The 27,432-nt window shown below is 45.1% G+C and overlaps 2 protein-coding genes across 9 annotated transcripts in view; both read right to left on the reverse strand.

Moving 5' to 3' along the window:
• The window catches only part of TBCD (tubulin folding cofactor D), a 116,907-nt gene extending 101,572 nt beyond the window's left edge, over window positions 1–15,335 (reverse strand). Inside the window, exons 1-7 of one of the 3 annotated variants that reach the window (XM_032706570.1) lie at window positions 15,126–15,335; window positions 12,328–12,378; window positions 12,022–12,119; window positions 11,192–11,293; window positions 9,418–9,564; window positions 8,584–8,639; window positions 3,834–3,966 (exon numbers count right to left, since the gene is read on the reverse strand). In XM_032706570.1, the coding sequence (XP_032562461.1) occupies window positions 3,834–3,966; window positions 8,584–8,639; window positions 9,418–9,564; window positions 11,192–11,293; window positions 12,022–12,119; window positions 12,328–12,378; window positions 15,126–15,297 (759 nt within the window). In that variant the 5' untranslated portion in view covers window positions 15,298–15,335. Of the gene's footprint in view, window positions 1–3,833; window positions 3,967–8,583; window positions 8,640–9,417; window positions 9,565–11,191; window positions 11,294–12,021; window positions 12,120–12,327; window positions 12,379–14,652; window positions 14,676–15,125 lie in introns of those variants that run through there. The other 2 variants (XM_032706571.1, XM_032706572.1) reach the window with 2 other exon arrangements.
• A 1,273-nt stretch (window positions 15,336–16,608) lies between these two features.
• FN3K (fructosamine 3 kinase) lies at window positions 16,609–27,355 on the reverse strand. 6 transcript variants are annotated; one of them, XM_032706380.1, is made up of 7 exons: window positions 23,368–24,099; window positions 22,211–22,362; window positions 21,042–21,133; window positions 20,729–20,811; window positions 19,755–19,877; window positions 18,643–18,985; window positions 16,609–16,930 (listed from the first exon to the last, which is right to left on the reverse strand). In XM_032706380.1, the coding sequence occupies exons 1-6, from the start codon at window positions 23,512–23,514 to the stop codon at window positions 18,647–18,649; spliced, it is 936 nt and encodes a 311-aa protein (XP_032562271.1). In that variant the 5' UTR covers window positions 23,515–24,099; the 3' UTR covers window positions 16,609–16,930; window positions 18,643–18,646. The 6 variants fall into 6 exon arrangements, with proteins under 6 accessions (XP_032562271.1, XP_032562272.1, XP_032562273.1 ...); XM_032706381.1 differs by lacking the exon at window positions 16,609–16,930 and adding an exon at window positions 25,832–27,355 and having other exon boundaries at window positions 16,931–18,985; window positions 23,368–23,550; XM_032706382.1 differs by lacking the exon at window positions 16,609–16,930 and adding an exon at window positions 25,830–27,355 and having other exon boundaries at window positions 16,931–18,985; window positions 23,368–23,546.
• Window positions 27,356–27,432: the final 77 nt, after the last annotated feature.

Consider the following 27,432-nt stretch of genomic DNA (forward strand, 5'->3'; position numbering starts at 1 on the left):
AGACAACAGAACTGCTGGACCTTGAACAAACCACAAAACTCCTGCTGAGAAGGAAAAATCTGAGCAGTGTCAGACAAGGCCACATTAGAACAAAGACTCTGTGACACTCGGGACAGAAATGGCATGATCAGGAAGGAGTCGGTGCCCTTGGTACCTGCAGACATAAGAACTTCGGTTTCTCTCACCAACAATGCTTTTTCTACCCCTTTATCACCAAACCACTAAGCAACAACCCCATTTTAAAAAAAGTAATGCCAACAGACAATCCTAACACGGCCAATTCTTTGGGAATGCCAAAAATACAGAGACTTGGGAAACATTCTATTTGGAAATATTCTATTTTTGTGCCTCTGGGTCTGAAAGAATGGAGTTAGAGAGTTCTTTCTTCCCTGGAGCCAAATTTACATAAGCATGTAGCTATTGCTAAATAACCTTTGCATTAGAGACAGCTCAGGGAAATGCCTCGTTCTTAAGACTCGAGTTTCATCAGATCACTGTGCAGGGCGTTTTATTTTTTTTAATTATTACTCACACTTGTATACTGAATCACTTATAAAACAAATAAGGTTTAATAAGTTTCAATGCCCAAGGCTACCTCAACATGATGACATCTCTGTCACGCAAGAACTGGGAGTGCTGCGCCCTGCAGCGATAACTAAAAAGCTGTTTGATATAATGGCAGGTTTAAAAGCAAACCTCCAGACCAAGAGAATTTAAAATGCAGATTCTTGAAACAGGGGAGAAGTTTCCTCCGAGTAAACAAATGTTATTAAAAAAAAAAAAAAAAAGTAGCAATTTTTTAATAATCTGGGATTATTAAATGCACAAAGAATCTGGGATTTAATTCCGAATTGCGAGGTTAGTTGCAACAACAAGAGTTTGAAAGGCTGAATCTGAAACAGTGTCACTCTGCTGGTGCCCCCCTGTTGGGAAATGGCCCGGTACTGACGACAGGTGGAAGGGAAAAAAATAAAAAGAGGCGGCCCCAGTGGAATTACAACGTGTAATGCCGGGTGCGTGTTCCGACAGGAGCCGCGGAACAGCCGGACTCGTTCTGCACAGAACGCTGAGCGAGATGAAACAGCACACACCTGATCAGCGGGCTCAGGGCCACGAGGAGGCAGATCAAAGTGCAGCCACGGCCAACGACTCCCTGCGTCCCTGACTTGCAGTTTCAGTTCATTGAAATGCAGGAGTTTCGTGTCTTTTCCGAGCGGTTTTTCCGTGCCCGGCTCGCTCCGAGGCGTTGGCTGAGCGCAGGCCGTGAGCAGCACGACAGCAAAACCTGACCAAACACCCCCCCCACCCCAAAGTTTGGGGCAGCCCCCTTCTGCTCTGAGGGGAAGACTTTTTATCCCCACTCTGCTGGGTTACATCATTCCCGAAACCTGTCACATTCCCGAAACCCGCCACATTCCCGAAACCCGCCTCGCTGTACTGACCAGAAACTGGAAAAGGGTCTTTTTTTTTCTCCTGCTTGTTCAGAGAGAAATGCCCAGGCAGGTGCAGTTTGGCTCGTAAAGTAAAAAATTCCAGGAGGAATCCAAGGGCAAAGAATTTTGAAGCTTATTGACACAAGTTTTAGCTGTCCCTCATGAGGATGTGTTCAACTTTACACACTTGGTGATCACTTGTTATGCTAAAGTATATTGTGTTTATTTATAGAATAAATATGTGCTTATTTATAGAATAAATATGTGCTTATCTATAGAATAAATATGTGCTTATCTATAGAATAAATGTATTTATAAAATAAATATAATATATATTATATAATGTAAATACCATATAATGCATTCATTTATAGAATGTGTATATTTACACAATAATAATATATACAGACTATATATATATATAAAATATATATAAATAACAATAAATATAATATATATTATGTAGTTAGAATCTTGCATGTTTAAGAGAAAAGGTTTACTTTAAACACTTATTTTCAGCTGATATTTTTTGGTTTAACAACATGTTGCTGCTACAAGTGCGATACGAAATTCTTAATATTAAAATATGAAGAATATGTATATTTATGTAAATTAGGACTATTTGTATATGTTTATATATATTTATATATTTTTATATTTATATATATTTATATATATTTATATATATATTTATATATTTATATATATTTATATATTTATGTATAAATATATTTATATTTAACTCTTGAAATAAGTATTTTCTGCTCCTCTTAAGCCACACACATAATACACTTTTAATACACTCAATACAAACATACCACTCTGAGAACCTTTATTCCCTAATGATGTAACTCATGCTTACATTTTAGTGACTGAAATGAAAAACTGAAGACTGAATGCAAGAAGAGGCTTTAAAAACCTGCTCAAATCTACCAATTGGAAGAGGAGTTATGAGCTGTGAAGAGGAAAAAAAAAAAAAAAGAAGTCCCACGAAAGCAAGGCAGCAGCAGGCTCTGCTCCCAGGTCTATTGTATCACATTCTGGTTTCAATTCTACTTGTTGAGTATTCACCTGTTTCGCTTAGTGAGCACTAATGAACAGGTGGATGGAGCCAAAGCCAAACTCAAAGGAATTACGACAAAACACTAATGCATTATACATCCTGCAGGTCTCATCACGCCCCGGGAATGGCAAACAGGCCGGCTCCCTTTCCAGATCTGACAATGAAATGATGAAACATCACTCTGCCTTTTGAAAGGCTGCAATGCACACAAATAACGCTTCCTCCTGCTGCAGCAGCAGCTCCTCAGTTATTCTAAATATAGATCATTTCTCCTGTCGTCTTATTTGGAAGAGCTCAACGGGAGGGGGGGGGGAGAAAACAAAAAAAACCCCACACCCTCACTGCAGAGCTTTGCTTTGATGTTCAGTGCCACACTGCACACAAGTCCTCTTAGCAACTGGTTTGAAAGGGCAGCAAATTTATGCAAATTATTAAAACTTTGTCCAAACACCAGCAAATCCTTAAACCTGTGCAAGTGCAAAGGCTGCACACGAGAATCTGCCTCGGCTTTGGTCAGCAACCAAACCAAGAGGGTACAACAAACCCCCCCATTCCACCCAAATATATTCATTCGGACATCAGAGCTGCCACAGACACCAAAACTGTTATCCCAGTATTTCAAAGAGCACACCAATACTTCTAAAATACTTCTAAAACGACAATAAAGCTTTATAAAAGACCTTTTCAGGATGTACAAGAGGAGTGCTGCCACAGAGCAGTGCTTCAGGTATTGCAGATTTTTCCCCCATGCATGGCATGTACAGTTTAAAACCCAAACTGAGAATTCAGCTCTTTTGAATCATACACCACTATTACTTCACAAGGAAAGGGCATTAAACAAAAAACTCACTCAGATTAGCAGGACACCAACACATTTAGTGTGGCTTTTTGAAACTACTGAGAACAGTATGTTAGTTGCAGAACAAAGGAATACAACTTTTAAGCATCCCTTGCATTTTGGCTACCAGCTCTGAAAAGTCCAGGAGAGATCACTGCTATAGCAGAAGTCCAACCTCTCCATTCTGTACAGTTCCCAGTTTTTAATTTATTTCAAAAGTTTTGTTCAGAGAGAAAAAAAAAAAAATCCCTATTTTGACAGTTATTTCTCAGTACTGACAACTTCACTCTCATTTGGTGATGACAAGACAACTTAAAGAAAATATACATACCTGGGAACTTACACTGTCCAAACTTTTGAGGAGGAGATTCCAGCTGTATATTAATTTCTGCTTTTTTAATAACCAGGAACCTCTCTGTGCATTTGCCATCAAAGAACTACCATAACAGTATCCTTTGATCATAAACCCAATCATCTGTCTTTCCAAGGAAATATTTACCAGGGCCTGGAGCATGCCATTCACAATGACAGTTCCCTCCATGGTCTGGGAGGAGGATCTGGATAACATGGAGAGCACCCAGTCCAGGAATTCTGCCATCCTGCTTTGCCTGACATCAGGGCGAACAATAAACCTGTCACAGAAAAAAACAAAACACTGCAGTTACTGACTTTATGACACTCAAAACCATTTTTCCTGATATCCAAAGTGGTTGTAGTTCCTGAAAACAATTATCCAATGGATATTTTCCCAAATTGCTGAGGGTGGGAACGCTCCAAAACATCCCACATTTAGCCATTCTGTTTCTGAGCAAGGCCCAGAATTTTGCTTTCACATCAAACCCACCTAAAACTTGAATCCTAAAGATTTATTGTAAAGCAACAAAATTTCCAAAGGTCCCAGATAAAAGTTATCTCCACTAGAATTGTTAAAAAGTTGAAACAAATATGAGGATTCTCCACCATTCTCACCAAGAACAGCCATTCTGCAAATCTGAAAATCAGTGCAAATCAGCAGTGGGACCCTGTTGCACCTTCTGTCATCAGCCAGGCCTAGAATGAGTAACCAGTGGGGCTAAAATTGGGGGTTCAGATATCTGAAAAGGTCAAACACCTGCTATTTAACACTATAGCAGGTGTCAAGAGATGGGGAAAAAGAGGTTGATCATGGCTAAACTTCTGTAAACCTACACTCAGCCATCCCCTGCACCAGCCAAGCATCAGCTTCAGTTCTCTCAGTGAGTGTCTTGGCCCCTACAAACCAGGATCCTGCTCCAGCAGGGAGTCAGACTAAATTGCTGTCAATGCACCCAAAGGACACAAGGCACACAGGGAAGCCCACCCAGCACAGCTCAGGGCAGTTCAAGAGGATGTGCACAGAGTTGGGACCTGGTTCCTTCCCACACCCCCAGAAACTGGGGAGCTGCACCAAGAGACAGAGAACATGGGAACAGTGAGCAGAGGGGATGGACTGGTTTCCAAGGCAGTCCCTGTTCTGTCAAGCAGGAGAACAAGGATTTGGGGAGGGTGAATTGCAGGAGGGATGTTTTGTGACAGAACACCAAGGATGAAGCTGCCTTTGGCCCAAGGGCACAGGTGAGAGAAGTGACCTGTGAAGTGGATGAGCTGGTTCCTAGACCCTTTCCCAGCCCGAAGGAGTTTAAATCTTTCTTTCCCAAAGGAGTGCCCTAACCTCCAGACTAACAGCAGGATAAGGATCAGCCTCATCTCTTCCTACTGCAAACCCTCACTGAGCAGGCACAAAGGAGAATTCATGAAACAAGCTCCAGCTTCTTCACCCTATGAAAAGCAACTTACTCTGGAAAACAGGAAGCCTTGAATCCTGATGTTCCTAAACTTCACTTGGAATTCATAACTCCTTGGAGCACCAGTAAGAACCCAGACTTCCTCCTGCTCCCCAGGGACTTTCCCTCTCAAATGCTACAGAGTCAGACTCCTGTATCTTATCTCTCCATCTGTCCCAGGACCGTTGTGTTCCTGCCCACCCAACTAACAGTCCAGCTCCAGGAAGATGGCACAGTGACCTCATCTCATTAAAAAACTGTTTGGGGATGTGAAAGCAGGGAAAGGCCTTCCTGGAGCCAGTCTTCTAATTCCTGGTGGAGCATTTTAATCATCAGGCTATTTTGAAAATGGTGTTTTCATAATAAACTCAATAATTATAAGTCCACTAAGCAGTGCCATTACAGCCTTACACACGTGGTACTGGAACCAGCCTAATGTGTTCTGTCACTTTATTTGTTGTGATCATTTACTCCTAACAACAATTAATTCAGCCAATAAATGAAGGTGAAGACAATATGAGACAACTGCAGACAAGGTGCCTGCACAGGACCCAGCGTGGGGTGCAGGGCACTGGTGAAATCTCCCCAAAACTCAGGGCTGAGCACAAACCCAAAGTTCTGCTGAACACAAGGACTGCAGTCAATCAGGTTATTGTATACAACCTCCCCCTCAAAATTTAGTTTTATAGACACTCTGAAGTGCAAATTTGATTAGGTATAATGTGATAAAAGAATCTTTTTTAATTACTGTTACCCTTACTTGACAAGGCTCCCAAACACTGGGTGTAGCTTCAAGAGTTTATTAGTGTTGGTTAATTTGGGTGCTTTCTGGAATTTTAGGAAGTGAAGAGGGCTCATATGAATGCTCAAGGAGAATTCATTCTGTGCCACACTGTCACCTCAAATCCTCTGCTTCTGTCAACCTGTGACAAGGCAGATTATCCTTGCAGATACATAAAGATCCCAGAAAAGCAACTTCTAATTAGTGGTTCCAAAATCACTGCAAAAACTAATTAGGATCATAGAATTACAGAATCATAGAATGCTTTGTGTGGAAGGGACTTTAAAGACCATGCAGCTACAACCCCCTGCCATGGGCAGGGACACCTTCCACTAGCCCAGGTTGCTCCAAGCCCCCTCCAACCTGGTCTTGGACACTTCCAGGGATGGGGCAGCCACAGCTTCTCTGGGCAACCTGTGCCAGGGCCTCCCCACCCTCACAGGGAAGGATAATGAGCCAAACCCATTTTCTGTTACATGGACATAAGTATGTAACAGGCAAGAGATTATTTACTCCAGACTACACAAATAATTCATGGAGTCACTTGAATTTTGCTCTGGAATATTTCAGAGTAATTCAGAAAAGCAAAGGACGAGTCACCAGAGAACTGTGATTCTGGTCTTTAGTCCTTCATGGATTTTCTGCATGACACTGTCAGTTCTTAGACAAAACAGTGCTTGATTTGCCATCAGATTCAGACCAGAAGCATCATACTCACTAAATATAAACTCCTAAAGTTTTGAGTCCTGTGACTGAAGCTCAGAATAAATTTAAAATAAGTACACAGACAGTTACTGCCTAAAGAGACAGTCAGGGTCTGCTCCACTAAATGCTGTATTTAACAACTGCTTTGATACAATGAATCCCATAAATTTTGTGGCTCTTAATCCAGAGAAGAGCATGAACAGGGCTTATGGCTGTGACTCTCTTCCCAGACCCACTGTCCCCTGTCACAACCTCATGTCCTGCTGTCCCCAAGTCCCCACTGTCCTCGTGTCCCACTGTCCCCACATCCCACTGTGCCTGTGTCCCCATATCCACCTGTCTCCCTCTCTTATTGTCCCCACGTCCCATTGTCCTGCTGTCCCCACGTCCCCATGTCCCATGCCCCAGTGTTCCCAGGTCCCACTGTCCCCGTGTGCCCCGCATCCACATGTCCCCATCTCCCATGTCCTGCTGTCCCCACATCCCCATGTCCTGTGTCCCCCATGCCCCCCTGTCCCCACATCCCATGTCCCCCTTTCCTGTGTCCCCAGGTCCCGTGTCCCCCTGTCCCATGTCCCCATCCTCACATCCCCACGTCCTGTGTGTCCCCCTATCCCCACATCCTGTGTTCCCCATGCCCCCTGTCTCCACATCCCCATCCCGTGTTCCCCCTGTACCCATATTCCATGTCCCCCACATCCCCCTGTCCACGTGCCTGTCCCGTGTCCCCCTGTCCCCACGTTTTGTGTCCCCCTGTCCCATGTCCCCATCCTCACATCCCCATGTCCCGTGTCCCCCTCTCCCCACATTCCGTGTCCTCATGTCCCATGTCCCTGTCCCATGTCCCCCTGTCCCACGTTCCATGTCCCTGTCCCGTGTCCCCATGTTCCATGTCCCCGTGTCCCCCTGTCCCGTGTCCCCCTGTCCCGTGTCCCCCTGTCCCCATGTTCCATGTCCCCCTGTCCCCCCTGTCCCCATGTCCTGTGTCCCCCTGTCCCGTGTCCCCCTGTCCCCGCAGGGCACCGGCAAATCCGTGCGAGCAGCTCCCCCTGGCGCGCACGGGTTGCACTGCAGGGCCGGGGCTTTTACTGCTTTGGAGACACGGAAAAGGGAAGGAAATCCAAATCCATCACAACCTGAGCTGAATATGCGGGAAAGGGGGCCGGGATAGACACCGAGACAAGGGATACACGTGTGCTATCCCAGTTCACGGTCTCTGTCATTTACTTCCATGAGCATCACAACCCACACTGTCTCCAAGGATGCAGCAGGAGAGAGGAGGTACACGAGCTCATTATTCAAATTTATAAACCACTCTAGTGGTTTTAAGAATTCTTTTATTCAGTATTACTGGAGTGATGCAAAGAAAAATGTCAGAACAACCACACCCCTGTCACAGATTGTCCCCAAGCCTAAACACCAACCATGTAAAACAGTGGGATCACAAAGTTCCCTTATCCCACACCTGTTCCTTTTGATGAGTTATTTGATAACAAAAAAAGCTAAGAAAACAGAATGAGAAAGAAAACATGCTTTCTGAATGAGAGATAATTAAGAAATTAATTCTAGCATTACTATTTCCCTTTACATAATTTAAGCACTATCAGTAATATCAGAGACCAATTCCCTATTTATAGTGCAAAACCTGCAAAAATCAGCAGCAACACTAAGGATCTCTGAAACCCTGTAGCACAATCCAGCCCCTGAAGGCAATTTCTCCAGTATCCTGTTGACAGGGAAGATCTGCATCAGGTGTGACAGAAACATGTTCCTCTATCAAGCAGAGGAAATCAATTCCCAACAACAAACCCACTTGTTGGATCCAATTCAAGCAACAGTAACATCCCACAGACAGCTGGCAACTTCCAGCCCTCCCAACCCTGTCACAGCAGGCTAAGGAACAGCAGGAGAAATGGGAGCCAGGCTTTTCCTTTCTGCCAAGGAGCACAAAAGAGACTTACTTGGACACCAGCACAGCAGCTGCATCCCGAGCCTTGTCACTGACAACCAGGTAACACTAAAGGGAGAAGAAAACTGACTGTCAAAGAATTCACACCTGGAGATTTAACATCAATAATAGTGTACACAATACACTACTGGATACTTATGATCACAAGTAGTATGATGATTACACACATTATGTCATTACTGTGATTACAAACTGAGCTTAAGGTAGTAAAAAAATTAATTTTCTCATTTAACAAACTGTATCTGAGGCAGAGTCCCCCCTTCTGGTGCCTTTTAAAGCAGGTTTATTACCTTTACTGAAGCCTTAACTCACAGGCACATTGGCCTACAAGCAAAAGCCTGCAAGTGCCAGCAGTGTGAGCTGTTGGGGTACCTGTGGGAGGGGGACTTGTCTATTTTTATCTCAAAGGGATGACAGTGAAACTTTGTTGAAAAACTTTCAGGCAGTCACAGCTTCCAAAGTTAATCATTCTGATCAAACACTGATTTCCTCTAAAAATCCTCAATTTTGCCTCTCAGCAAAAGCTCACTGGCATTTTCAAACACTGAAAGCCACTAACATACTCAAAGGCAGGCATTCACATAAGTAAGTTAGTTTATTACATCAGAGAAAACAAGTAACAGTCTCACCTGTCACTAAAGCAGCAAACAACAGACTGAAGATTCCAAACGTACCGAGAAATTCTTTACAGATTAGACACAAAACCATGGACATATATTCTAAATATTCTTAAGTAATATCATTTTCAGAATATTTTTTATTAAATATCAAAATGTTAAGCCCAGCATCACAGGTTTGAAAGTATTACAAGAGGCATTTTCCTTACTTTAGCTATTTCCAGGATGCGATCCATGGTGGGCTGCCGAGCCTTCCCTCCTTCTGAAACAAGGTTTCCATCAAAACGGGCCAGATCAAAAGGAATCAGGCAGATCATGGACAGCCACAGCAAGAGCATGTAACGAGTCTCCCAGGTCTGGAAAGGAATGGTAAAACAAAGAAATTACTCCTTTTTCTGCAACATATTCCAAGCAAGTCTCGGGAGCACAAACTACCCACTGTTTCCAAGGAACTTGCAAAGATGATGAAGAGAAAACTCCAAACATGAATGTCCTGAAACTCCAAAGGAGAGAGAACTACAAGTGATCCCAAACAGCAGAACTGTGACAAAATTAATGGACTCCCCTCCCCAAACCTGAAATCCAGGAAGGTTTGTTTCCTTCTCCATGGAAAACTGCACGTTTCCATTTTCCTGTTCCTCCTTCCTTCAGCCTGTCTGTGCCTCTGGTCACAAATATAACAGAAATATGTTTTTATTCCTAATTTCTTATTTATTGCTGTCATGGGTTTACTGAAACAACTTCAGCTGAGCTCTGAGAGACAGACAGACAAGAAGGAACTTTTTCCAAGCTTTAAAGCTGTACAACTACAGCAGCAAAGTGTCAGAACTGATGGTGTTTATTAAAAAAATACTTTAGTTTAGAGCAGCAATGCAATTATTGTCTTCAAATCCATGATTTTTGTTACTTATAACAGATGATGATCTATCTTAAAATTCATCTATCTTAATAAGCCCTCTGGAATTCTGATTTTTCCTTATTCAAAAATGTAAGAATATGAAATACAGCATCTTGGAATCAGACTCGATGATCCTTATGAGTCGCTTCCAACTCAAGACATTCTATGACCTCAATCCATGAAATCCATTAAAAATTCTTTGCTTAAGTATTTTTTAGAATCAGGATTCTTGCCCAGAACATTCCCAGCCAAATAAAACTTTCAAATCAGAACACATAATGAAGTGGTGTCACTTTGTTTTTCAAACTACAAACAGGTAGAAAGAAAAGATGTGAAATTCTGTGTTATTTTTCTGCACTCAGAAAGTAGATTTAGAATCTACCTAAAAAGGTAGATTCAGGCCTTGTGCTACAATTGTGAAGTTTTTTCCAATCTTCACCTCCCTCCGTTCAAAAGAAAAGGGGAAAAAAAAACCAAAATCAACCCCCCCCGCAGATCTGAAGACACATATTGAGGGGCTGAGGACAAATAAAATGTTTTATGAAATCAAACAAAATTAATCTTTGTTTCCTTAACAATACAGAAGTTCTACCAACTTTGACAAAACCCAAAGGTTTACAAACCAGCCTCTTTACCATCAAGAAATAGGAAAAAACACAGAAAACTTAAAACCTCTGTTGCCTGTGATTTTACTGTGATGACTTCAAGCTAAATTACCAGCACTGTTAATGATGTGCACAGCAGGAAGAGGATTTTTCAGTTACTCCTTCTGGAGCTTCAACATCTTTCACTGCCCTTCTCATTACTGTTGTTTGCATCAATCTGTTCCCTCCTATGAGTGGTGACAGGTTTTACCCAACCTCCACTGCTTCTGAATCCTTGGAACAAACCCCATGGAAGAAAGCCAAGACCCCTCCTTCAGGAGGGCATTTCTCTGACAAGATGATGGTTTCACACTAAATCCAGGTGCTCAGTTAACACCTGACAGGGTCCATCACTGCTTTATACACTTTTTTCCAGGTTTTCTTCTTACACTGCTCACCTGGAGCCATAAAAGTGAAACAAAAGGCACAACAAGTCCTCACCTCAGAATCCCTCGGGTTCTGCTCCGCGAGCATGTCCAGAACAGGCTGCAGGTCCCGGACTTCGTGGGGAAACAGGGGGAGGAAACGTTTGTACCCTCTCACCTGCAACAGAAAGTTCCAGAATTCAGTGACCCATCCAGCATCATCATGTACTGGGGGAAAGGAAAGACCCCCCCCCCCCCCCAAGGAATTTCTTGGTTAGGATCCTCATGTCATAAAAGGAGCAAGGGCACGAGTTAAGGTCTTAAACACCTTGAGATGTCTGTGTTTTTACAAATTTATTAAAAATTTATGAAATCCTAATTCTTTGACTTTAAAACAAGGGGGCTCTGGAGATTGTCTCATCCAACCCTCCTAAAGCAGGGCCACCCATGGCAGAGTGCCCAGGACCATGTGTGTGGGGTGCCCAACATCTCAGGGATGGAGACCCCACCACCTCTCTGAGCTACCTATTCCAGTGCTCAGCCCTCACAGTCCAGAACTGTTTCCTTGTGCACGGATGGAAGTTCCACAATCCATCTAATTCTTCATCATATTTTACTCTTCAACATTATGACTCTTGTCTGATCACTCAGTATCTCAGTGCCTGCAATATTTTTTGCATTCAGACCTTGATGTTTACAATTCTGGATCATTAAAAAAAAAAAAGAACTATCACAAACATTGTGAAAAATGAGAAAAAAAAGAGAGCTTACGTTTCACAGTCAAGTTTGAAATATTTTATCACATTACTCAGACATTTATTTATTTTACTATTTTTGAAAATAACAGACAGAATATTGGTACCTTACACATTTCAGTTACAGGATGCTGAATTTGGGATTCTTTACCTTTGTGATGATGTAAAGAAATTTAAAAGCCAGGTGAACTAGAGGGGGAGGAGATCCTTTGTCCCGTGCTATATCCAACAAGGAATTCATCATCCCCTCTGTGAAAGGAGAGGAAAAACAGTGAGACTACATGCAGTTCACTTACAGTTTTTCATACTTCTAATAGTAAAGAAAGAGTTAGTAATTAATAATTACTTATAATGTAAGCAATGCAGCCATATCAATCTCGTAATACAAATGTGGATCTTACAGTTTAACAGATTTTCAAGTAAATACACAAAAATTGTCTAAAGATGACATTCCTACCTAAGTGGTGGTCCAAAAGGTGAGGCTGCTCCTGGTACTTGTCCATTATACCTGAAAAATGAAAAAGACATCTGTAATAAACTATTCAAATGACAGGCTTTGAGAGGCATTAACTGTGAGATACCCCCTGACTCTGGACAGCTTTAGCTTAAGATTCCTGTGTCCTTGGGCTGCCACCACCTGTAAGGGAGGTGGAAAAGCCAGACAACTATAGTTAGAAAGCAGTGCTCCCTGGACACACTGGATGTCACCCCAAGGCTGCCATTCCCAAGCCTGGAATGTATCTAAAGCTGCAGTTCCACTCCAAAGGATCTGCACTCACACAGGTTACAGGCACAGCAAAATTCTCACCTCTTTCTTGGGAGCTCCCTGACTACAGCAGACAAACACCCCACACAGCAGCACTGTGCAAGTGAGGGTCCTCCTCACAACCCTGAGAGCTACATTTTTATTTTGAAATACAGGGAATTATTCAGCAAAGAACAAAAAATCCTTGACAAATTTTAATCTGGACAAACACAAACTGCAGCTACTCCCATCTGTGCCCCTCAGAACTATTCACATCTCTGAATATTCACTTACTCTGTCACTGCTCACTCACTCTCTTTTGGTCTCTTCCTTTTGGGTACTGACTCAAGGAAGGACAAATTGAAATGGAATATTGAAAAAAAACTAGGAACAACTTGCCAGGGTTTTTAGACACAAAAGCTTTTCAATTTAAACCCAGAATCAACAAAAATCAGCTACAGAAATGAGAACTGGACCCCAAGAGAAATCATCAAGTGATCCAATGTTGCGCTGGAGATGTCCTGGGATATTTTATCTGTTTGGTCAGAAAACAGCTTTTTAATTAGAAAAATAAAACCTCCTTAACCTCTCCTTTCCCTGCATCTGTTTCCTTCTCAAACCATTTTGCTCTCTGTCCTTTTTCTCTGGCTTACACATCAACACTTACACTGAAGGTGTGACTCAACTCCAACAGTGCTGCACTTGACCAGTGGATGACACTGCACAACCACTTTCAAGACACCATCCAGCAGTATCCCTGTGCAATTCCACTGGGATACCACAATGCCATCAAGAGGGAAACCCGAGCTCCTCATCCTCACTAACTTCCCACTGTAATTAACGATGCCTCAAGCTGTGTACAAACAGCAGAACTAGGGGACAGAAATTCCACCAACACCCAAAGCAGCAGCTTTCCAGCAGAAGTGGAATTTAACAGCAAATTTTTTTCCCAGATCCCAGCCTGGTAATGTAAATAAACCCCTAAATATAAAAGTTGAAGAGAATGAAGCTAAAACAGTTCTTCTAAGGGTATTATTTCAGAAGAGATCTTCCCTCATTTTCCTACAAAATTGTGGTTGTAGACCAAACTGTTTCCCAAATTTCTGTTTCTAATGGTTCACCAAAAATTGAACATCAAGAGTTTTTGTGAACCTGCATTAAACCCATCTGGAATGGATGATCACTGTGTTCCCTGCACACAGATTAAAGGTATTCCCTAAGTTTCAGCATTCCAGCCCACACATTGACCACGATCTTACCAGATTTGGGACATTTTGCCCAGGAAGGATCAAAAGACACCTGAGGACACCGAATATTATAACCCAATACTGAACCACCTGCACAGTACCTGTCAGTTTTAAGTATATTGAGCCTGTATTTACTGGGCAATGACAGGCAGGCAGAAAGCTCATAAATCTAAGTTAAATACCCAGAGACAGCACACATGATGTGACACAGAGAGAGGCACAGCAGGGGGAGATGATGCCTCTCAGACACCGAGATTTTTGCAGCAATGGCTTTTTCTACCCCACTGAAACCTGACATTTCACCTGTGACACTGAATGATCAAAGAATGTGAGTGTTCAGGGTACTTCTACCTGAACAGCTACATGTTCATCACTGGCCTCCTCGGATGGAACAGTCAATTCAGTCAGTCAAATACAACCTTAGTAAGGAACTTCTGCAGGGTCAAATCTCTAAATCTGCTTTATTGTTTGCTTACCTGGTTTCTTTTTGTCAAAAACACAGCTGCTGGATCAATATTTTGACCGTAAGTTTCTGCAATTTCGCCGCTCTCCGCAGAAGTATTTGCAAAATGTGAGTCTGCGAGAGTCACTTTGTAAATTCATGAAGTGCTGAATTAACTCTTGCAAATCACCTGGTCAGAATATTGACCCAACACACAGATGTGCCTTGTAACGGGCTGATTACCCAGGACACCCCTACAGGCACCTAATTACAGCCCTCCCAGGTTCAGCTGAGGTCCGGGGGCAGAACAGCTTTCATCAGGTGGCACAAAAATCAGATCCAAGTTACCTCCACTCAGAAACTAATACATGATCAGTATGGATTCAAAACCCTTCATGTTTCCTATGAAACAGAAGAGCAAAAATACTTTAAAGTGCAAAATGTGAGTGTTTTGACGAGTAATTAGCTACAAAAATTACTTCATTTGACAAACATACAAATTTTAACTGAATTGCAGCCTGCGTGTGAATAGGAAACTGGAGGCAAAATAAGAGTCAGAATTCTGATTTCTGAGACTTAAGACCAGGATTTTTAATTATAGTGGCTAAATACCAGGTAATAAAGGATGGGAAACAAAACGAGCAAAAAACCCAAACCTGAACCACCTGTTGATAAAGTTCCACCATTATCAATGACCTAAAAATTAAGAGTTTTAGCGCCTTTTCGGTTATCAGCAATAACAAAATAATACATAATAGAATATTTTAAATAACAACATGTTGGTGTTTAGCAACAGCACGCTCTGCGGATGCCGTGCTTACCCACGAACCGCTCCACGGCCATCTCCCGGGTCACCAGCTCCCCGAAGACGCCCCTGAGGTTCGCGATGAGCTCGGCGACCTCCCGGCTCTCGGTGAAGCTCTCCAGGAAACTCCTCTCGCTGACGGCCCCGGGCTCCCGCTCCTCGCCTTCCTCCGGCCCCGCTCCGTCCATCCCGTCCCGGTGCAGTGACCCGGGGCAGGGCAGGTCGGTGCCGCCCCGCGCTCCCCGCCCGGCCGCACCACGCGGTCCCTGCCGCGGCCCCGCCCGGTCCTGCCGCCTTCCCCCGCCGTCCGCCCCGCGGGGCTCCGGGCACAGCCCCGCAGAGGGTGAGTGATACCCGGACCCTCCCCGCCCGTCCCGGGGCGATGGCCGGGACAATCAATGGCCGGGACAAACACACGGGGCCGCTCCGGGCCCGCCCCGCGCCGCCGCTGCTCCCGCCTCCTACGGGCGCCGGCAGGGAACAAGGGAGGCGGATCCGCGGAGCGAGGGGCGGGGGAGCTGTGGGGACACACCCACCGTGGGGACAGGGACACACCCACCCTAGGGACAGGGACACACCCACCGTGGGGATAGGGACATACCCACCATGGGGACAGGGACACACCCACCCTGGGGATAGGGACACACCCACCGTGGGGACAGGGACACCCACCATGGGGACAGGGACACACCCACCGTGGGGACAGAGAAACACCCACCATGGGGATAGGGACATACCCACCATGGGGACAGGGACACACCCACCGTGGGGACAGAGAAACACCCACCCTGGGGACAGGGAAACACTCACCATGGGGACAGGGACACCCGCCCTGGGGATAGGGACACACTCACCTTGGAGACAGGGAGACCCGGCCTGGGGACAGGGACATGCACAAGAGACACCCACCGTGGGGACAGGGACACCCACCATGGGGATAGGGACACACTCACCTTGGAGACAGGGACACCCGGCCTGGGGACAGGGACACCCAGCAGAGACACCCACCCTGGGGACACCCAGCAGGTACAGGGACACCCAGCCTGGGGACACAAATCCTGGGGACAGGGAAACCCACCAAGGACACTCACCAAAGATGGGGACATCCATACTGGGGATGGGGACATCCACCTTGTGGACACACACCCTGGGGACAGGGACACTCAACTCTGGGGTTAGAGACATCCACCCTGGGGACATCCAGGCTGGGGACATCCCCTCTACTGGGGACAGGGACACCCACCCTGGGGACACCCACCTTAGGGACACTCAGCTTGGGAGCACTCACCAGGGACAGTGACACCCAGCTATGGGGTCCTGGGGATGGTGGCAAGGATGGGCACATGGGAATGGGCTCCCAGGCATGGGGACACTCAGGGAGGGGGACCCAGGGGTGAGGACAAGGATAGGGACCCCCAGGGAAGGGAACAGGGATGGGGACTGCAGGGGGAAGGAACTGGGATGGGGACATGGGTTGCACAAGGAGCAGGGGAGGCATCTGGATGGTGCTGTTATTTATCCATGGCCTCCATTCCTCACCCAACCCACACCAAGACACTGCACACAGCATTAACCTGGTTAATAACCTAAACCTCCCAAAATTCTGGAAACAACATCTGAACCCTGAAAGCTACAACTACAGCTCCACTGACTGTACAGGAAATTCAGGGAGGCACTTCAGCCTGGCCAGGATGTCGGGAAGGCAGCTGCCCTTTCCTGGTATCCAGCAGCTCCATCCACACCCAAATACCTTATCTTCAGGCTCAAATTCGTTGAAACAAACCACAGCCACCAGACACAGGCACACCAAACACCTGGTTTCTGCAAGGCAAGTGTTTTATTTGAGAAGAAGTTTAAGTTCACAGCAGTGTAATACAGGTGGGTTTGTTCACATCCATAAACCCCAGTGCACATGCACTCTGCTCTTTCCCAAACCTGGATCTTCCAGCCATCAGCCCCAATTCCAGCTGTGTCCTAACTCTACTATTCCACTTTTACACTGTTCCAGTTCTATTAAGTTTTATAACCAGCTGTGACAGATCCCCCTGATTCGAAGGAAGTAACAGTTTTTCCCTATTTGTACCCTATTTACAGAGAACAAAGTGCATTGTTTTAAACTGTACCAATCACAACATCGAACTTCAAACTTTGTGAAATCTTTACAGCACAACCATTTAAAGTGCAAAAAAGTCTAAACATATTCTAGCATTTTGAATATTATATTTTAGTACTTGTCACGACAACAGTCAGAAGCCTAAATAGTGAGGTCATTCTTAGCCAAATCTTATAATTCACATAAATATTTGTGGAACTGCACTTACTTTTACTTTCTTTACCACTTTCTCCCATTAAAACCCCACAGATTCACTAATGTACTCTAGCTCACATCGTAACCACTGTCTTTGCTGAACAGTTTTCTCCCCAAATTCCCACTGCCCACGTTTTCTGTAAAAATAAAGCAGTGAGGAACAATAAAACCCTTACAAAGCCAGTGGATTTGACACTGTTCCTTCCATAACCCAGCAGGGGCACAACAGACCAGCTTTGCCCACTGCACCTCATCTTCTAAAACTGAAAATACATCAAGCACTGACCAACCCAGCAGCCACAGGTGCTTCTTATCACCAAAATATGGAGCTTCCCTCCCACATTTTGCTGTCTTTTTACAAAGCTATTTAAATATGTTACTATTGTAGTACAACACACTGAAATATCACACTAAACCTATGAAATGTTATCAAACTTGGGTGCTAACAACCCACTTCTGATCATACAGTTAATTACCAAGGAACTAAACATCCTTTTTTAGGAAATACCACTGGAATTTCAGTTCTCACAGCAAGAGAAAAACAAAAGCCTGAGAGTAAATTACATTAAATTAAATATTAGAAATATTATTAATTACATATGTTTGCAAGTGCAGCCAAAGGGCCTCGTCTGCTCCTTAAATCAAAAAGAGAATGTTTTCATCTTCAGATTCACATAACCTGATTGGAACTTTGGATTAGGACACTTGACATGGGGAAGGAAAGGAAAAGGGAAGACTACAGAAATATTCATGGGAAAAGGGACAGGAACAGAGACAGAAAAGTAAACAGAACAGTAAGGAACTCATTGTTACTTCCAGCACCACAGTCCCACAACTGCAGCTCTCCACAACAAACTGCTGATGGAGCAGCAGGAGTGGGAAGATGCTGCTGTGGAACAACTGGGGGAAAAAAGCAGCTGTGAGGTGAGAGAGCAGAGTCAGGCTGACTGTCCTGCTGACTGTCCTGCTGACTGTCCTGCTGCTTTTAAACCCAGTGGGGCATCCACAAACAGTACAGCCCTTTCCTTCAGCAGGGGAGGAATCTGTGCTGGGAAACTAGTGCCCAAGTTAAAAATTACACAATTGCTCTTAATTAGTGAGGCTCAGAAGTGCATTAAGCCTATTCCACGTCAGGTGTTTCACCACCAATTCCGAGTTTGTGGTACTTTGGATGAGCAAGGGCTGCCCATTCCTAAGAGAATACGTTGGAATTTCTCAAACCTACCTGGTTACTTCAGGAGTTTTCTCATCATGTTCAGGGTAGAGCCCCTGTACCCCGTCCCGAAATGGTTCCAGTGGTTTATGTAATTAAAGAGCTGATACAGCTTGTTTCGTTTGTCAAATCCTGGAGCTTTGGGTATTTTGCTGTGATAGGCAGAGAAAAAAGAGCTGCTGAAGCCCCCAAACATCCCGGCAATGGCCAGTTCGAACTCCGAGTGGCCGTAGAAGGAGGCGGGGTCAAAGATAACGGGCCCGGAGTCGTCCTCAGCCACATTCCCCGCCCACAGGTCCCCGTGCAGGAGAGAGGGGACAATTTCCACATCACAGAACATTTCAGGAATCTTTGGCTGAAAAAGGACAAGCAGGCAACAATTAAAGAGTCATGAAGAAAATATTACATAAAATAAAGTACTGTAGGACGTAAGAGTCTGAGCTGGCCAAATGCTGCCCCCATGGAGTGCCTGGGAAGTTGATGGCTACAAGCACAAACCTGAACTGCCAGTAATAAATCTTCTGGGTTTGTTCTTGACAGAGCTTAGCAAAGCATTTATCACAGTCTAGTATCAACACCTAATACTAATGTACTATTTCTACACGTGGATAGCGTTGGCTGTCAGAGAAATATAAAATAAATGTCGTTTAAATTAAAACATTTCAGTGGCAAAAATGGCAGCAGTAAAACATCTACACCACTGAAGCAGAATTAAAGAATAAATTTGTGACATGGAGCTTGCAGAGGAACACATCCCTGGTGTTCCCTGAGTGCTGCATGGAGTGTGGCCTGACCCAGCCTGGCTGTGAACCTGGACCATGTAAAAAAAACCTGTCCAGGCAGAAGAATCTCACCCAGTTCGTAACATCAAGCTCTTAGATTGGATTTAGCATCTTATCATTATCAGAAATAAATGTCAGTGCTCAATTACAGGTTTATTTCCACTATCTATAAAAAGTGAAAGAGCAACAGGAATCCTGTCCAGCTGACAGTGTTGTTGGACCCACTGTCCACTCACCACTGCTCATGCTAAGCAAGATAAATCTCTTATAAAACACCTTTACAAACCCGCTGATGCACATTTTCTGACGTTCTAAACAACAGATTTAAGACATGGCTCATACTTTCAGCTGTGACCAGAGTTCTCTGGCTTCTCTGTCCCCATAATCCCTTTCAATCATATCCAGCTGAGCCTGGAGTCGGTGGCGGATGAAGAAGGATGGCCAGTCACTCTGCCACTCGTTCACCTGGAAAATCCAGCACAGAGGTTTGTGACACACAGTTTTAATATATGTGCAGTCAGAGCTGATAATAGCTACAGATCCATGTTTGATGATCACACAATGGCCTGGACTGTGTCAGTGTGATCAGTGCACAGTGTCCTGAGGTGCTTTGTTGGTTGTTCTTTTGGGAATGCTGCTCTCTCCCACACTTAGGTGAGGCTCTCTTTAACATGAGACAGAAGTTGAGGTTCTGGCTATTTTCATTCAGTCCCATTTTCTTAATGTATTTTAGAAGGGCACTTTCTGGTAAGATCAAGTCTGTTCTTCCATATCATGTTTCAAACCTTTAGGGAAATGCAGAAATATTTGTTCATTTTTACCGGGTAACCCGTTTCGAATTTGGTGAAAAGTTGTATTTAGCAAAGAGTTTGAGATATTGAAAGTTCAATCAGTTAAGTCACAGAATGAAATCCTGGCATGTGCAGAGCCAGAAAATGGTGGAATTATCTCTGAGAGCCCTTTCCATGTCTTATGTGACGTGTTACATGACGAGGCTCTCCTAAAGCAGCGGGGTTTGCCATTTGAGATCCATATAGTAGGGGGTGAATAAAAACAAAACCAAGACATGGTGTGGGAAGTGATACTGATTTGATTAAGTATCACCAACTTAAAGAGCCACTCCATCATTTCAAACTCTCACTCCATCCACCACGTGCTGGCCACATGCTCTGTACCAAAGCACACATGTTGGACAGTCCTTGTGTTCCCCTGGGCAGGATGGAACAGGGAAAGCAAAGCTGGAGGCCAATGGAACAAGGAGTTTCCAGACCTATCCAAGTGCCTGTCAGCTTTCCCAGCCATGGAATGTACCATACCTGTGCTATGTAACCACAGCAGGTGGCTGTGTGGAATCCAAACTTATCCACATACTGGGACTCAGAGTGACCGGCTCCTTTTCCTACAAAATAAAATAAATATTAGGGGCTCTTACATGGTAAAGTTTGCAAACACAGACCTTAATTTCAGGGAATAGGCAGACAAAATAACTTCAAGCAGGACAGGAGGGACACAGCTCACAAAACTGTTCCATTATTGACTTTAATTATCAATAAGATTATAAGGCAACACTGCACCACAGCCAAAGGAATTGCTCCCTTTTTGGTTTAGTACATGACATCAATACTCTACCAATTGTGCTTCCCTCACTCCTCAGCTTCTCTCCAAGTTTCCTGTTATAAAGATGAAGCTCTGCTATCTGCTCTCCCAGCTTTGAGGAATATCTGTAGGATCAAGAAAAGCAAAATTAAACTGGAAGTAGACAAGTAACAGGGGAAAAAGACCCCTCAATTAAATATGAGCGAGGATATTTTTGGCAAACATAGAACCTTAATCAACTTCACAAGCACATAACAGGCAAGTGACTCAACAACAGCTCTGAAGACACAGGCTGTAACAGGTAATAAAATGGACATAAGTCAATGTTCTTGCAAGAAAGGTAAATAGAGCACAAGGTGGTATAAACAGGAGCAGAGAGGGCAGGAGAATCAGGGGCTCTTCCTTATCAGCCCCACTATCAGCTGAGGACAGAACATGCTATCAACTATTGGGCTTTATCCTTCCAGATCAGCTGAACAGCAGTGGGAATGGTAAATCTGGAAAGAAGCCAAAGGCAGGGACTGAGTCAAGGTTGCTTAATGCTGAAGACAGACAACTAAAAACCAGTTAAATATTCCACAGGTCCCTTAACAGCAGTTAATTTCTTCTAATGCTCAGAATAGGGAGAAAATAATGGGTTTAAAATCACAGTCAGGAGGAGTGAGGACAGACATTGGAAAATCCTTCCTAGGAACAGTGGGATGGATTGGAATGGACTATTTGAGGAGGCTGTGGAATTGCCAATATTGTCCCAGTAAAAATATACAGGCTGGACAAACAGCTGCCAGAAGAGGCATGACAACGTTCCCAATATGGGCCCAGGATGCATCACTGAACTGCTGAAACCTTGTTTTCAAGAATATGTGACCCCTGAATTCCATGTTCATGTTGGCTGACAGATGAAATGTAACTTCATGTCACCTTAACTTAATCATGACTTAAATCATACTGGAAGATTCTACTGAGAGAAAAGACCTGAGCAGCCTGGAGGGTTAAAGAAACCTGATGAGCTGGGAAAAGAAACTCCATGAAAACTCTCATGAGAGAAAGATGGACCAAAATCATCTGTAACAAATGCAGATGTCGACAGAGAGAAGCTCCACCCCTGAGAGATCAGAGCAACTCTGCTCATGAAGTTTTCTGACTGCAAGATATACAAAAATATACCCCAAAACACAGTACAAAGAGATGTATGGACATACTTGCTGAGGTGCTTCATCTTCAGGTACTCCATGGCAAACATTGCTCCTCCTCCAGGCAGGTCAATCACTTTAATGGGCTGAGGAACTCTCACAGTCTTGGTTTTCTGGATCGCTTCCAAACTTGCCATTTCCCCTTCAAACATTGTTCTAGCCTGTCAAGGAATAAGAATATCCCTGGGCTAAACTACGGATGTCTGCAATGAGTTACTCTGGAAAACAACAACCCCTTTACAGACCGAAAAGGAGTTAATTCCTCTTCATAAAAGGACAGAGCTGCAGCAAGGCTTCAGTTCACACAGGGAGACTTGAGTGCTTTAATCCTAACTTCTTTTTTTTCCTAAATTCATTCCAGGGTAGTAGGATATGTCACATTTCACCCTGATTTCCAGCTGCTTATGGAGACACCAAACTACTTGGAGGATAATGCCCAAGACCTACTCCTCCAAAACCCCAAGTAGCCACTGCTAAATGAGGTAAAAGACTGAACCCTTAAACTGGTTTTCCTTTCCCCAAGGTCAACAGTCACTGATGGGGATGAGAGCACAACCACTCAGCCTGTGCTTTGTGTTTTTGAAGCAAAGTTGCTGTTTTTCACAGTAGTTTAGGATGGTTTTGATATTGATAATGCAAATTTCTGATGCACTGCAGTGTTAGAAAGAGCAATTGAGTATCCATTTAGTAACAGAAAAGTCAAGAGTTTGGCCTGAAGAATTTTCCTTCTAGAAATGCAAAAAGCAACGGGGACATTTGAAACCCCTGTAGCTTTAAAGATAATACGTGAGTTTTAGCACTGGCCCCTGTTTGCTCCCTCCCACTATTGATCCTCTCAACTGGAACATGAAAAAGAGCACAGTGAATGCAAAGTCAGCTCTGGGCTTTTCCAAACTCCAAGTACCACAATGACAGCTTTGTGCGTGGCCTCCTTTTTGCAGGAATTGCCACGAGGGTGAGGGTTATCACGTCGCATTACACCGCATTTCACACTAACCAAACCCGCTGCACTAATACTGGATATAAAACAGATACAGCTTTTAAAAGATCACTGAAAGCTGGAAAAATTAAAAGTCAGCCTGAAAGTGCAAAACTCCGAATTGTTTACAATGAAAACCTCTCTACAATGCAACCATAGGAGTAGTCAAAGATCTGCTGGCACTGACCTGAGGTTTGTGGTTGATTTTCACGAACACCCGCCCTCTGTCTGTCTCATACGTTTGGCCCTGGCTGATACATCCTCCCCCCGAGCTGCCCACGGCCTTCAGAATGTTGGTGTTCAGCTCTGCCTTCAGGATTTTCTCCATGGTCATTCCCGGGCTGCTGCAGCCGCTCTCCTGTTAAACCTGCTGCGAAACAGGATTAAAGGTCTGGGTCCTTCTGTCACCGTCACTCTGAGGCAGGAAGGGCCCACCCACCACGGGAAAAATAACAGAGCGGCTAAAAAAATTAGCAAATCCAAGCAGAACGTTTCAAAACGCTTTCCTCGCTGTGGGCTTTTATGGCTATACGAGAAAAGCAAAAATCTTTAGAAACGTTTGAAGAATAAAGCGGAGAGGTTTATTCTAGGAGAGGTGGGTCCTGGGCCCTCTCAGCGGTGCCGGAGCTGCTGGTATTTGTAGTTTGGAGCCGCTCTAAAGCTCCGGGATCGCCCGTGGAAGGACCATTTTAGGCCAATCCGCTAGAGGGAGGCTGAAGGCAACCTCAGGAATGGCCACGGGCGCTGGGCCGGGGGGGATGCGGTGCGAAATGCAGAGCTGCGCCTCAAAAGGGTGTGATTAAACCGCGGGTCCGCCGGGCGGGGAGGGAGGAGGAGGAGGAGGATGAGCCGGGCGGGGACCCGGCGAGAGACACGGTGGGGTCTGTCCCCGCTATGAAGGGGGTCCGTCCCCGCTGTGATGTGAGGGCTGTCCCTGCTGTGAGGGAGGGCTGTCCCTGGTCTGAGGGGTTGTTCCCGCTGTGAGGGACGGTCTGTCCCCACTGTGATGAGGGTCTGTCGCTCATCACAGTGTGATGGGAGGGTGTCCCCACGGCGATGGGGGGCTGTCCCCGGTGTGAAGGGCTGTCTCTGCTGTGAGGGGGAGTCTGTAGCCGGTGTGAGGAGCTTCTGCCTCGCTGTGATGAGGATCTGTCCCCAGTGTGAGGGGAGGACTGTCCCTACTAGGATGGGGAGTCTGTCCCCAGTGTGAGGGGGGTCTGTCCCCATTGTGAGGGAGGGTCTGTCCCCGGTGTGAGAGGGGTCTGTCCCCACTATGATGAGGGGCTGTCCCCGCTGTGAAGGGGGGGTCTTTTCCCACTGTGAGGGGGTCTGTGCCTGCAGGACTGGGAGGTAGCAGCTGCTCCACACCCACCCGTCCACAAGCGCCCTGTGGCCCTCTGGACTCACAGCATCCAGACCAGAATTTTATATATACATATAAATATATATAATACCCAGACCATATTAAAAGTGCTTCTCAGGTTCTCAACTGCTAAATGAGCGCATCAGGAATTAGACCGACAGATGACAACATCTGCTTCTGCCGGTTCCTGCTGGTTTCTGCGGCTCCCTGGCAGTACCAAGGCACGAGAAGGGCTGGACTTTGCTGCACGGACTTTTCAGAAAAGGAGGAGGAATTACCCAGGTGTAAAAACCCCACGCAGGTGATTTCGTGTGCCACACTGATTGTGGAGCTCAAGTTTAAGCAAAATGTTTTAATACACAGAATGTATCGATGAAGGTGATCGGATTTCTCTTCCTAAAGTGTTTATTTTTCTGTTGTCATCAGTGAGTAGAGGGAAATACTAATAAAAATGCTGTTCTAGTGGAGGATCATTAAACAGCAAAGGTGTTTGTTGTGAAACTGCTCTCAGTGAAAGAGTAGAAAAGGAGATGTTTTTCTCCCTTTCTTTCACTGCCATGTTCATAACATCAGAATATTCGTCCTTTAAGTTCAAGGTTCATGTTTGTGGTGTATTCTCTCACTTGATGTTTTTAAAGGGCAACACTGAAGAGCTTCATCCATACAAATATATTCTGCCTGCAGAACATTGCAGATGGATTTAAAACTGAGCTAATGGATCTGGGAAAAGGGGATTTAAGTTACCTTTCCTTCCCATCCTCCTCTTTTCACTCCTCTGGTCGTATTTGCCTAGAATATTCTCTAGTTTCACTTTTTTTTTTCCCCCTCATGCAAATCTATCATGTGTCATAGTAGAAAGCAAATTATCTTGTCAAATTACCCATTGCTTTAATTCACTGCCAGACTGGGACCAGTTAATTCACTGGAAGGCTTGACCTTGACTTATGGTGCTGATTCCTCAGAAAGAACTGGAGGAAGAGAGGGGAGTTCTCTGTACTATTGCATATACCAGCAAGGTATACAGCACATACCCAGTAAGGTTTTGTCCTCTGTAATCAATTTGATAAAGGTTTAGGTGTGTTACTTAATACTTTGGGGAATTGTGGGTTAAATACTTATTTTTCTGTAAAAAACATATTAATTACATTTTATACCACTCTACAATAAAGTTCCAGGAGAAAAATGCCAAAGACAGTGTGGTAAAAGGAACATGATTTGAAGAACACTATTTAAAAACTAAATAAATGAACGTTTCTGGAAAACAAATCCTTTCTTTAGAATAACTCACACCAAGTGTCCCACGTGTGAAGGGATCGTGTGACTCCTCCTCAGGAACAACAATCCTTCGGAGCAGCTTCATCCCATTGTTGTCTTCCTATTGTTGTCGTCACTGCTGAGACACCACCAAGTTTCCTGTCTGTGATGTTCCTCCTGGACCACAGATCTGTGAGTGTGGGAAGTCCAGCCAGTAAAATGCCAAAGTGATGCCAGGACCTGGAGCAATTAATGCATCAGCACTTAGAGAGAAGTGCCATCAGAACAAGTGTGCTCACAGTTACAGCCTAAACGGCAAAGCAAAGTGCAGCTGGAAGGAATTCCCATGGGATCAAGCCCTGGATGATCAGCAGGCTCCACCTGCTGGGCTGCCTGTGCTGGAATATTGAAACTACATCTCCAAACCCTAAGAACATGCCCAGAGCAGCTCCCAGGGGTTACACCTGAGTCGGAGACATCCAGACTTTGGGAGTGCTCTGGCTGTTTGCCTGGTGTCCGGGAGCAGGATGGAATTCTGTCCCTTGCACGTTGCTACTCGAGTTTATTTCTTCCAAATTATAACCTTGGCCTCCTCAGTCACCAGGCAGTGGTTTGGGCCCTCTCTGTGTGTGATGTGCAGGAAGAATGCCTGGCTGGAGGGAGCATTATGGATATGTGTGTGTCCCCAAGGGCAGAGTCTGTCCCTCCTGCCAACCAGGATAAAGATGAGCTATAAAGGCTGGAGCAGCACTGCTCACTCCTGGTAACTCCTGCAGCAATCCCACATGGAGTACGGAAAGCCTGGGGCTGCAGCTAGAGAGGGGAACATTTAAAAAAAACAAAGAGGGGCTTGTTGGTTCATACACCCAGCGTCTTGGCTGCCTGAGGAGATAAAGTCTTGTAAAGATGCAGTGTGATTATTGTATTTTATATATAGAAAAAATACTGTCACAGCTTGTCAGTGCAGAGCTCCAGGGCTGAGAGCTGAGGTCACTTCCCAACAGAGCTGGTCACAAACTGAGATACAACGTCAGGCACTGCCGGGGAAGGAGAGCAGACGGAGCACGGGAAGGAGGGAACACACCCGAGGGGTGGGGAATGGTTGGTGTTGGGGTGAGAACGCCCAGGCTGCGCTTCAGCTCATCCTACAGCCATGGAATAACTCCGATTGGAAGGGTTCTCCCCAGGCTGCCGGGTCTATTGTCTTGCTTGGAGTAAAATTCCTCCTGAACTCCACGCGGGGTGCTCAGGGCCTCGGGTGCTGAGAACTTCCACGTTTCCGAGGCGTATTTGTGGCGTTGGTGGTTGGGTCTGGGGTTTGGTTGGGTCTGAGGTTTTGTCAAGTCAGGGCGTCCCAATTTCAGCGAGTTCCTACTGCAATTCTTCTGCTTTCACTCGTTTGATGGGAGAGTTTTCTACCAAAGAGTCCTCCGAAGCTGGGAAGGGCCCGGGGGCTGCCCTGAGCCACCCATCCTCCCCTCTGACCCAGCGGTCACTCCGGTCAGTCCTGGTCACTCCGGTCACTCCCGGTCCGTCCCCACCGCTCCCGCCGCCATTCCCGCGCCGCTCGACTGCTCTGCGCTCCTCCGCGGGCGGGTGGATGCGCTCGGCGCTCGGCAGCGCCGCCTGCCGGGG

This window comes from Chiroxiphia lanceolata, chromosome 19 (assembly GCF_009829145.1).
Source record: "Chiroxiphia lanceolata isolate bChiLan1 chromosome 19, bChiLan1.pri, whole genome shotgun sequence".
Classification (NCBI taxonomy): Eukaryota; Metazoa; Chordata; class Aves; order Passeriformes; family Pipridae; genus Chiroxiphia; species Chiroxiphia lanceolata.